The 12,047-nt window shown below is 49.5% G+C and overlaps 1 protein-coding gene across 1 annotated transcript in view; it reads right to left on the bottom strand.

Annotated features, from left to right (window-relative positions):
- Window positions 1-1,852: 1,852 nt before the first annotated feature.
- tspan18b (tetraspanin 18b) overlaps window positions 1,853-12,047 on the bottom strand; it is a 29,580-nt gene continuing 19,385 nt past the window's right edge. Inside the window, exons 3-9 of the mRNA XM_067233873.1 lie at window positions 7,224-7,319; window positions 4,830-5,024; window positions 4,387-4,461; window positions 4,183-4,281; window positions 3,697-3,873; window positions 2,875-2,958; window positions 1,853-2,671 (exon numbers count right to left, since the gene is read on the bottom strand). Of these exons, the coding sequence (XP_067089974.1) occupies window positions 2,624-2,671; window positions 2,875-2,958; window positions 3,697-3,873; window positions 4,183-4,281; window positions 4,387-4,461; window positions 4,830-5,024; window positions 7,224-7,319 (774 nt within the window). The 3' untranslated portion in view covers window positions 1,853-2,623. The remainder of the gene's footprint in view (window positions 2,672-2,874; window positions 2,959-3,696; window positions 3,874-4,182; window positions 4,282-4,386; window positions 4,462-4,829; window positions 5,025-7,223; window positions 7,320-12,047) is intronic.

The following is a 12,047-nucleotide window of genomic DNA, read 5'->3' as shown; positions in this document are numbered from 1 at the left end:
CATTCCCCCGAGGCAAGTAGGGTGAAGTGCCTTGCCCAAGGACACAACGTCATTTCGAACTGGCAACCTTCAGATTACTAGCCCGATTCCCTAACCACTCAGCCACCTGACTCCCCCTTAATAGATTTGACATGCATTCATTTCTGGCACCAGCCAGCAGTGCTGCCTCTGCCTCCGTGAACGGAGTGTGAGACGGAGGCAGTCCTGACTCCAGCAGGTCCTGATGGAGAGGCACTCACCTCGGGCCCGAGTTAACGAGACACGGGTGTCATGTGACCCATGCCGTGCTGGAAAGCCCACCACTCCTGGTTCAGGAGCCGGTGCTGACCAGCAGTAACACTTAGCAGCTGTTAAACACTCACAGTGAGATCCTGACCTGAATCAATGCAGACATTTCTAATGGAGGGGCTGGGGGCTACACTGACAGATGGTGCTACTGGTGCTATGCTTGCTGATTAAAAAGGTCAAAAACTAAATGTTTCTGAAATAGCTACCATGGACATGTTGCTTTAATCTGGAAACAGGCGTTTGAGAGATGTCAAACCGTGATTTGGTGTCAAGGTGTGAAGAGTTTGAGCTCTCTAGGAGTTATATGAACTAATTCATTAGAGTTGACTTGAATTATGAGGACTCAATGGAGAGTTTGACCACATGACATCCAGCACAAGCAGGTTAGAGAGTCTGTAATGGTCTATTAGACAGAATGTCTCCTTGCATTTCATTACATGACATTAAGATTTCTGAACTCGAAATTAATCTACACACCCTTGACAGAACTATCAGTGTTTATGGGAGAGACAATTCTACTGTTACTGTTCATATTATATACAACATGCCGAACATTAATGAGAGAAGATTGTTGAAAGGTTGTTTCCAATTTTCACTGGTTGACCTGCCACACACGTTAAGATAATTCATATGTGCTACTGCCCTCTTGTGGTACTAAAGCATAGTTTGTTTCCTACTTGATGCACAAGATGTTCCCAGCCCAAGCAGTCTCCTTTATCAACAGATCACAGATGAAAGGCATTCACAGGCAATTATTGTAAAAGAAAAAAAAATACAGAAAATAATTTAAATTATGTATTCCACATTGAGTGTGTAAATGGGTGTGCTTGGCTTTGGCAAGGTCGTAGAGCTCGAGCTAGTTAGCTCAGCCGTAAGTTACTTACCGGTCCGGGGGTCAGGTCTGAATCAAGGAGTAGCCTAGCTACCAAACAGTATACCTAGCTTCATATTTGGTCAGCTTGGTTTCCCCAGTATTTGCGCTGTTGAGCTAGTATTGTGGTGGGACTGATAGATTATCACAGCAATCAACCACAGGGTATCAAATAATTATCTTGTAGAGCAATCGATGCCATTCAATAGCTGAACGATTGGAGTGGATAACACTAGGAGCACAAGGTTTTCCATACTCATAGCGCGGGTAGTTGGTCACATGACACCCATGACGAGTCTTCAGATAGGGAAGTTGTTACTGACATGTAATCATCGCTAGATAGCGCTTCTTTCATAGAGAACTGGGAAGATCGGAAAATAAAAATATCCTTGCAGTGTATAGGCCTAATAAGCAGTGGATAATAACATTCTGGTTTGAGAATGTCTATTGTGGTATTATGTAGGCCATTAATGTGACCTTGGGACTCCAGTTCTAAGTGTGGAAGGCGGGAATCAATGGATTTGGTCACAACAGTTACTTTCATTTGAGTCAACCACCCATGACAAAAGACAGTTGACTAGAATAAAGAAATGTGGTAATTAAACTTGACATTCGTCATTATGTCATTAAACTTGACAAAATGTAGCCAAAGTATCAATGTTCACAAGAATAAGTATGAGCCAGGACAACGAGTTCGAATGCCATTTTATGTCATTCTTTTTCAAGAATCTAGTACAAATGCATACACATACATTTCACCAAAAAACCACATATAACCACTATTGCAATTAACATCCAAATACAAATAAACAATTAAAAAAGAATCAGAAGTTGACTTTCAAGCTTGGGGATGATCACAAAGGGGCCACATTCTTACACAACACACTCTCTCTCTCTTTCTCTCTCTCTCTCTCTTGCACACAAGCACATAGACACACTATACTGTACATGGAGTTTTATAATACAGCATCGGAGATGTGAAGCTTTAACAAGGACGTGTTTTAGGGAGGGTGTGATCGCAGTAAAAGGAAAGGGGTAACAGCCAAGTGTACGCAAAACACATATTTCTATACAGTTCAGCCAACGTTACTGTACTCAGTATAAATATTCTTCATCCAAAAGTCAGTGCAGTGCCTTCTGGTCAGGCTTCACCTGCATGGTCCCCCCTTCATGCCTGGTCAACTTTACACACGGCCCATGGTAGACCTGGTCCACAACTTAACACACAAATCACTTTACATTTGATTTCTCATTTCCATCTTTCTCTAAGGGTTATGCTTGGTTGAGACCCAGTACCTCAAAGTTCCAGCTGTGAAGTACGAGTTGTTTGAAGGTTGCTTTCCATCGAATTTCCGGATATAAAAAGAGAACGAGAAATTTGCGGTTCATTTTGAGCGTGTTCAAAGTGTTAGTTTTTCTTTTCTCCTGGTTTCCCTTTTCAAAAAGTTCCGTGTTGCAGTAGACCTACTGGATCCCCCTGAACAGACACATGGCGAAGACCATGGCGAAGAGCTGTGGACAGAGAGAAACCACAAGAACGCAGACATTTTACAACATGCAACTAGACTTTTCACCACTAGATGACACTCACACTACAGTTAAAACTCGAGGATATTTTTTCTAAACTGCCATTAGAATGATAAGAAAACAACGACTTTGAAAGTGGTCACTAGCAACAAAAGTACGACAGAACGCTAGCAACAAAAAGTACATACCTCAATCGTTAGCACCACAATGGCCAGCGCTCCAGCCACATAGATGTACAACTCAAAGTAGTCGACCACTGAAGAGTAGCAGCCCTGTAGACAGAGATACACACAGGCTCACTCTTTGTCAAGATTAACACAATCATACGCAAAGACAACACTGTACATAGCATCAGAGCTATAATTGAGCGAGCCTCTGAACAATAGCTTGTCTGAATAGCGTCGAGACGGGTCACCCCCGGGCCTCAATGCCTGTTAATGAGGGCTCTTTGTGTGAATGGAGGAGACAAAACGCCTTCCGGATAGTTCTCTTTGTTCCACAGGCTCAAACAACAACAGGTGAAGGAGAGAGCAGGGGCGCTCGCTATCAGCTTTCACTGTAATTATGTTTCCCTCTCAAGGCATTCATTTACACACATGCATGCACACACACTCCCTCTCAAAGATAAACAAAGGCTAATGAACGTGCAACTATACAGAAATGCTTGCATTGTTGCACGTGACTACCCCAGACACGGTATACAGCGCATGGATATACATACAGCAATAAAAATAATCATTTTTTTGAATCTCACACATGCAGACACACACACACACACACGTGAACCCCTTGACACTCCAAACATGGAAAAGCACACTAATCAGCCCGAGGAGGAGGGAGCCAGTCCCATGATATCCTCTCTCCAACCACACTGTCTTCTGCTCTCATTAAGCTGATATGAGCAGAGGCTCAGAGAGCCAGTGAAGAGCCAGGCCCCTCACCTCACACACCAGCCTGCTGCCCCTGGGGCTCCACCGACAGACACAGCAAGCCCCTGCTCCAGAACATACCTTGTTGTTCCGGAACATCATGTGGCCCGTCAGACACTGCTCCTGGTTGATGTAGGCCAGTTCTGCGGCCTGGACGCTGCGCTGGCAGCAGGCGGCAGGCACCATGTCGTTAGGGTTGATCAGCCGGAACAGGCTCTCCTTAAAGTCCTCAGGACTGTTTACCCCGCAGCAGTCAAACTGAGGGGAGGCGAGCAGAGCGAAGACAGAAAGTGAGATCTAAGTGCCTGTGTGTGTGTTTGTGTGTGTGTGTGTACTTGACTGTCAATTCTCCAGAACTGTGTGCACATTCCGGTATGAATATTGACAGAAAGGAATCTGTCAATGTTGACGTCTCTGAAGAGGCTGACAACCTCTTAGGTTTGTCTACGGCTGTTGTTTTTGTGTGTGTGTGTGTGTGTGTGGGGGGGGGGGGGGGGTCTGTACAATGACAGGATATGCACTGCCAGCAGCTTTTTGTACTGTGCCGTGCATCAACACTGGCTTTACCGTGGTCATGATGGCGTTCCATGTGGAGGTGAAAACATCAGTGTTGTTGTAGCCCTGGTAGTGCCTCTTCAGCTCCTTGGTGAAGTACTCTCTGGTCAGCTACGGCAACAGCCAATGGGATTTGAGGTTAGAGTCGCCATGTACAGTATCAGGGTAAGTCATTGGACAGAGGCGAGAGGTTCAACTGCTGCAGGATCAACTTACATGCTCCCGGAAGATGAAGGCGAGGATGGCAGCCGCCAACTCTGCCAGGAAGATGAGGAGGATGAGCATGAAGAACTGTGGAGGGCGGGTAAGAGGGCAGGAGAGAGAGAGAGAGTAATGCAGAGTGAGTGTCGGCGAAAGTGGGTGCGAGTCACTAAAAACCTGAATCTGGCTGTCCCTACTTCACTCAGCATTAACTATTCACGAGGCTTGGAACACAAAAGGCCCCAAAGGCGGAATGTTCTTGTCCTCTATTTATTGGACCGGACTCTGTTCCATTTTAGACCTCGCAAAAAAACACAAAATCTCTGAAATGATACAAACTAACTGAAGTTCATAATACAAAAATACCAACATTACAAACCCCTTCACACGCACAAAGACCACAGCCACAGACAGACAGACAGACAGACAGACAGACAGACACCCTGTGTCCCACTTACAAACAGCAGCAGACACTTGTTCTCTCGGATGGCTCCGCAGCAGCCCAGGAACCCCAGCAGGAAGAGCATGCCCCCCATGGCCAGGATGATGTACACCCCCGTGAACAGCAGGGGGTTGGCCGCCACGATCTCCCTGAAACCAGTCGGGTCCACCAGCACCCAGACCCCCACCCCCAGGAGGAAGGAGCCCCCCAACTAGGAAAGACACACAGAGAGAGGAAGAGTGAGAGTGAGAGAGACAGAGAGAGAGAGACAGAGAGAGAGAGAGAGAGAGAGAGAGAGAGAGAGAGAGAGAGAGAGAGAAGAGTGAAAGAGGGAGAAAGAGGGAGAGCAAAAAGACAAAGGGGAAGAAAGAAGGATAAAGAGAGAGAAAGGGAGAGGAGAGAGGTATATTCAAATTCTGTATTCATAAATGGGTTCCTCTTATAAACTACACAACCACACACTGCTTCAATAACAAGCAATGACAAATTACTTTAGTTGAGAAAATCAAGTTCTGTTTGGTATGCTTCAAACACAAGATGTGCTATACATAGTAGCCTAGAAGAAGACAGAGTTAAACACACAACCACAGGGTGAGAGATGAGAGAGCCCAGGAGATGAGAGGAGGGGTGAGGGAGAGGTAAAGGGCTGGATATTTGAAACGTCTTAACGCCTCAGTGGGGGTGGGCTTCACCCCATCCTCTAACTGGAGGAGTCAGGTGGCTGAGTGGTGAGGGAGTCGGGCTAGTAATCCGAAGGTTGCCAGTTCGATTCCGGCCGTGTCAAATGACGTTGTGTCCTTGGGCAAGGCACTTCACCCTACTTGCCTCGGGGGAATGTCCCTGTACTTACTGTAAGTCGCTCTGGATAAGAGCGTCTGCTAAATGACTAAATGTAAATGTAACCGTCAAAGACATCTCCCCCCTCCACTCTCCCTCTTTCACTCAAACTCCATCTCTCATGTCTCAACGGGAGGCTTCGACATAATGAAGAAAAAGGAGGTACATTGGTGTGAAGGGAGGGAAGGAAGGAGAGAAGGAAGGAAGGGGAGGAGGGAGAAATAAGCCTCACACTTCTCAGATCTCCTTCCTCCTGTCTGGGGCACCTGGCGCTCCTTTCAGTGAACGTCACATCATGAACCCGTCAAGCTCTAAACGAGAGGAGCCGTAGATGGCAGAGGTAGCCATTTTGAGAGCTAGCGTGGGCTTCCGAGACAGAAACGCCCTGAGACGATTACACACAAAGTGAGGCTGATAAGTCACACTGGTTGTTGAGTAGTTAAGGATCAGGTTAATCCAACCCGTTGATACTGTTCACTCTGGAGTGAGAGCGGCTTGGCTCCCGTTACAGAGCACGGAAACAAAAGGACGCCTCTTCCTCAATCCCATCCCCCGTGTTGTCTGCCGTGATGCTATTACCTGTGACTGTGTGATCAGAACGGATAAGCCCAGGTGCCAATCAACACAAGCACATCCAGTGCGCCCTCTTTATATGTGTGTGTAGAAGCTGAAATCTAATCAATAAGGGATTTCAATAGCATCAAGATTGCCTCTGTCTAATGAATTGCAAATGTGTCTGGCTGTGTGGAAGAGGGGAGACACATCAGAGAGAGAGAGAAGGAGGGAAGGAGACAGCGGGGAAGGAGACAGGGGGGAAGGAGGCAGGAGGGAAAGAGGCAGGGGGGAAGGAGACAGGGGGGAAGGAGGCAGGGGGGAAGGAGGCAGGGGGGAAGGACACAGGGGGGAAGGAGGCAGGAGGGAAGGAGGCAGGAGGGAAGGAGGCAGGGGGGAAGGAGGCAGGGGGGAAAGAGGCAGGGGGGAAGGACGCAGGGGGGAAGGACGCAGGAGGGAAGGAGGCAGGAGGGAAGGAGGCAGGGGGGAAGGAGGCAGGAGGGAAGGAGGCAGGGGGGAAGGAGGCAGGAGGGAAGGAGACAGGAGGGAAGGACACAAGGGGGAAGGACACAGGGGGGAAGGACACAGGGGGGGAGGACACAGGGGGGAAGGAGACAGGGGGGAAGGACACAGGGGGGGAAGGAGACAGGAAGGAAGGACACAGGGGGGAAGGACACAGATGGGAAAGACACAGGGGGGAAGGAGGCAGGAGGGAAGGAGGCAGGAGTGAAGGAGACAGGAGGGAAGGACACAGGAGGGAAGGACACAGGGGGGAAGGACACAGGGGGGAAGGACACAGGGGGGAAGGACACAGGGGGGAAGGAGGCAGGGGGGAAGGACACAGGGGGGAAGGAGGCAGGAGGTCAGGAGAGAGGGTGCAGATGGCTGAGCGGTTAGGGAATCGGGCCATTAATCAGAAGGTTGCCAGTTCGATTCCCGGCCGTGCGAAATGACAAAATGATCGCTCTGGATGAGAGCATCTGCTAAATGACTATATGTAAATGTAGAGAAAGCTACTTACAAAGATGAGGAAGTTGAAGACAAACATGAGGTACTTGATGCAGCTGAGACAGTCGCCCTCCATGGCTGTCCCTCTAGCTGAAGCCTCTCCCAGCCCCTGAGGGAGAACACACACACACACACACACACACACACACACACACACACACACACACACACACACACACACACACACACACACACACACACACACACACACACACACACACACACACACACACACACACACACACAGGTCTGTCAGTTAATGAATTCTGCCAAATGATTGCGCTCACATTCTGACACACACAGTTCAGTTGTTCAATTCAAACTGCCAACAAAATGTTACAGTTTATACTTTTTTTTAATGAGTTCCGCCTGTCATACGGACACAACGTTGACACACACAAACACACGCTTGTCTCTTCACAAAATCCAATCTCAACAACAAATCCTTACATTGTCCCCTCGGGCATCGAATTCTGTAACCGCAACTCTCTCAAAGCCATCCCTAAAACCCTGATGAAATGTTCACTAGGTCTCTCGCTGTGACAACCCGTGTCATTTTACTTTCAACTTAAACTGAAAGATGGACAGAATCTCCCTCAACCCCTCCCCTCCCTCCCCGAAGGTGCGTGTGTTCTGTGTACCTCAGCGCATTTTAAGGATATGAGCCCCGAGACTGGGACACTAGTGTGCATTATCCTGAAAGCTCGGGCCCTTTAATATAGAGCATCTCCCTCTTAATGTAATGAGGGCCAGAGGCCCCCCTGTCTCCCCCAGGCCACCTCTCCACCTGACACACACTCTCCCTGATGAGAGCCCATCATCCAGGCACCACTCCAACCTAATGAAGGGCACATGGGTGTCCTGAGGCCCCCTCCCTATGCCACCCACCGCCTCCTCCTTGATGAAGCCCCCACTAAACCTCCCGTTTATAGAAGGGTGGGGGTACAGTAAGATACAGCTGAGGGGACACACAACCTGTGTCCACTCTCTACATAATACTAGCTTAGACCATAAAGGCAAGCAAAGCCATCTGTAATAAAAAATAAAAAAAAGACTTTGAGGAAGGCACTTGGTTGCCATGTTTATTGTTTTTTGGCTGGGAAGCTGATTATGCACAGCTTAAGGGACATTCTGGAACAGACACTTGTACCATGTGACTGCTGGAGGGATAGAACTGGGCTTCTGGACACATCCACCCGGCCAAGCTCTGAACCAAAACCTAAAGTGTCTTCCTTTCACCTCATCTTCCTTTCTTGGCATCCCAGTGTGTGATCCTGACATCATCTTCTGGCAGTCTTTCCCTTCTGCCTGATCTGCTGTGATATGACTCCACTGGGCTGTGTGCTCTGAGGCAGGCTCTGAGACTGGGGGTTAAGGATGGGGCACTATCGACCCCGGCTTTCATTCCTCTCAGGTGAGGCAGGACCCAGCAGGCTGCCTCAGCCCTTCAGCTGTGAAATAACCTTGATTCCCTTTAACCAGACAGCTTTCAGTCTCAAGGATTCCCATTTGTGCAGGTTAAGAGAGCCAGAGACTGGGCAACGGACCAGGCATGCTGGAGGGAGGGTTCCTGTGCTGTGTGAAGGGCGGGAGCTAGTTTGCCGGTTTTTCTCCCTCCCCCCCTTCTCTTCTCATCAGAGCTCCAATGCTCTTTTACATTTACTTTCCTCCTCTCCTCAGACTTAGGGACATTGATTTAGAGCTGTGGTTAAATACCTCCGTTCAATCATAATGATACGCTTAGGTATTGATCATACCTCCCGGTATTTCTATGGGAGCCGCTGGCAGCCTCGGGGCTAGTGAGGATTTTAATTACCCCCCCCCTTCCCTTCTCTGACCCCCCCCCCCCCCCCCCGCCCCCAGAAAAGGCCTAATGAGGGCACATGAGTCTTAATTGAGATTTGCATACATTACAGCTCACAGGGAAAGTGTCAGAGGTGCCTCTCTCCCCTCACCCCCCCCCCCCCCCCCCCCCATCTCCCTCTGCTCAATCCGGGGCCCCGACAATGAGGGGAAAAAACCCATTCAACATTGGAGCGAGGAATGGAGAGGAGGAGGAAGAGGAGGAGGGAGGGGGGGGGGGGGGGGCAAGGCTGGAAAGGCCCTTGGCTCTCGACTTGTGTCTGAAACTCCAAACAAAATGTCAGATTTCTCTCCCAGCAGTGCCCCCAACGCCCCTCCAACCGCCCCCCCCCCCAAAACCAACCTCTTTCTCGAGGTCAAACCCCTCTTAGATCTACAGCCAATGTTCCCTTTCTGTATTAAAATGCATCCCTTGTTTAAAAAAAAAGAAAAGAGAGTTGACCATGAGGACTGAGTCAGGGCTTCCAGTAACAGGCCCATGCAGCATCAGCTGAGGATAAATCACACTGCCACAGGACCCAGGAGAAAGTGCAGAATAAACAAACTGGCTCTTTCCCATGACTCCCGGAGGGATCACATCCTCATCGATCACAATGGAGCCCTGGGGATCAGGCCTGCTTAGTCTCTGGGAGCATCCTGCGGCAGGACCGACTTCCACGGACATGAAAGCAGCGTTGCCTCCCAGGAGCCCTGCTAAGACGGTTAACTACTGGACCGAGAAGGGAGGACTCTGAACAGCCATGGTTCTTGAAGTCTCAAGCAAACACGACCGCTCACAAAACAGCCCCTGATAAGTGCTGGGCAGAAATAGAAGTGGTCGCGGTGCGATCGATCGATGCAGACGGGAGAATAACATGTTCTCTGTCTGACGAGCCTAGCGAAACCAGTGTGCCTGGAGGTATTTGCCAGTTAACGCCAGCTTGGTCTGCCACCAGAGCCTCTCTCATTACCAACATCATAAAAATGTCACGCAGCGCTGGATCCATCTCTGAGCCATATTTACTGTATGTGGTTACTGGTCCGGGGATAGTTTGTCTGTTTACTCTCAGAGTGGTTAGGGATGAGCCTGAAGGGTTGAGAACTGATCCCAATTCAGCTCCTTACAGTAACGAGAGTACTGTAACATGACCTACATTCTCCCCAATCAGGAGCAGGGCTACTGAGGCAATGGGCCCAAACCAATCCTCCTCAACTCCTACAGTAGCTAGGAGGAGCGGGGAGGGCAGGGATGGGCTTAAGAGTCCAAACCATCGACATGTCGACAGTCCCGTCATCGCACCGTTATTAGAAGATAAGGAAGACGCTGGACAGAACACATCTCCTGTTAAAATAGAAACATCCTTGGGTGGTTCTCCTTGAGAGTTGACACTTTCAGCACGATTAATGAAGTGACTCTAAGTGGCCGAGCCAACACAGTACTCCCTTATCCCCTCACCAGCCACCAGGACAAATGGATTAGGACAAGGACACTGTGTCTTCACCCAGGCGCCACCCCCCTCTAAGCCACCCTCAAACATAACCGTGTGCCCGCATACCAAATCATCATTAGTACCTCAGACACCGCTGAGATCATGAGGGTTGGAACTTGACCCTGTTTAAATGTCACGACTCCCCTAACTGATCTCCCTTAATTGACCCCTGGGGAGGATGGAAATTGTCCCACTAGACCAATAGTGTAGCTGTAGGCGGCGCAGATGCATGTGGTCTGTATAGACGGACCGCTGAGGCAACTAATATCCCGCCCCTGCCCCCGCCCTCACACCGACAGTACACCCTCTGACAGACACACTCCGGGAACACACACGTGCGCATGTGAAATCACCCTTCATCTCAATTAAAAACCCATTTTCGTTTCTCTCGGTGACTACCCCAAATGAGTCTCGGCAAGCAAACAGCCCAAAATGAGAGCGAGGACGGCCTCCTCCGGCAGCGTGCCGGAGCGCCGGGCTCCCTGGAGGGCCGTCAGGTCCCTTAATGAACCTCCAATTAGGAGGGAATGAGCCCTGGGCTGTGCTGTCACACGGAGGGGCTTTGAAGTGTGCTGAATGCTAAGCAGTGAGTATCTACAGGACTGTGCTTCTGTAGAGGGCCGTTCGCACAACAACGAGGAAGGCAAAGCTAACAACCACAGATGTCAGTGTTCTAGTCGCATGCTGTACATAACTCTGGTGCTGTAAAACCTCCAGAATGTTGGCTTGGCACACACTCAGGGCAAAAACAACTATTCTCTGATTTGTATCCTAAGAACGGTGCCATTTGATATGGTGGGAAGGTAGTTAGCAACCATCCCAGGGTCAAACTACTGTTCAGCTCCGGGCAAGGTGCTTTAATTGGTTCAAAATATACGGGGTGCCTGTAAATCCAGACCGTTCACAAGAGTGGGTGGTCTAGGATTAATTTCACATCTTTGAGGAACCAGCAGGGAACTCGCATGAATTTATCTCCCGTGTCCAATTAGAATTTCAAGTAGGATCAGTTCTCTGCCTGCCCTCTGGGAGGCGTTCTCTGTGTTTATGGACTGGAGTTTTTCTACAGCCTTGGGGTCAGTGATCCTCTGACCAGGCAGCTGACCTACATGAACAATAGTCGGATGAGCTCCAAAACGCCCTAGTCAGGAGGAACAGGGAGCCAGATGCAGCCAGACCCTGTGCCGTCAACCGTCCTGCAGACCACTATCTCAAGAGCCCAGCTGGACTTCCATTTAAACTCTCCCCTAAAACCTAGTCACCTTTCTTCATCCGATACAGAAACCAGATAAGGAGAGGTGGTGAACACGGGGAAGACATTCAAGTGCCTGATATCCCATTGCCTCTTGGCTGCACTCCATTGGAAGGACATGTGGTTGAGATGGAGGGGAGGGGGAGGGAGGGGGAAGGGGAGGGGGGAGGGGGGGGAGGGCAGAAGATCTTGGCTGATTTCCATCCACAGTGTGATCCCTCCAGATTCTCCTGCAGAAGACACCACAGAGCAGCAG

This window comes from Osmerus mordax, chromosome 4, assembly GCF_038355195.1.
Source record: "Osmerus mordax isolate fOsmMor3 chromosome 4, fOsmMor3.pri, whole genome shotgun sequence".
NCBI classification, from domain to species: Eukaryota; Metazoa; Chordata; class Actinopteri; order Osmeriformes; family Osmeridae; genus Osmerus; species Osmerus mordax.
This window is presented reverse-complemented; position numbering and strand designations above follow the sequence as displayed.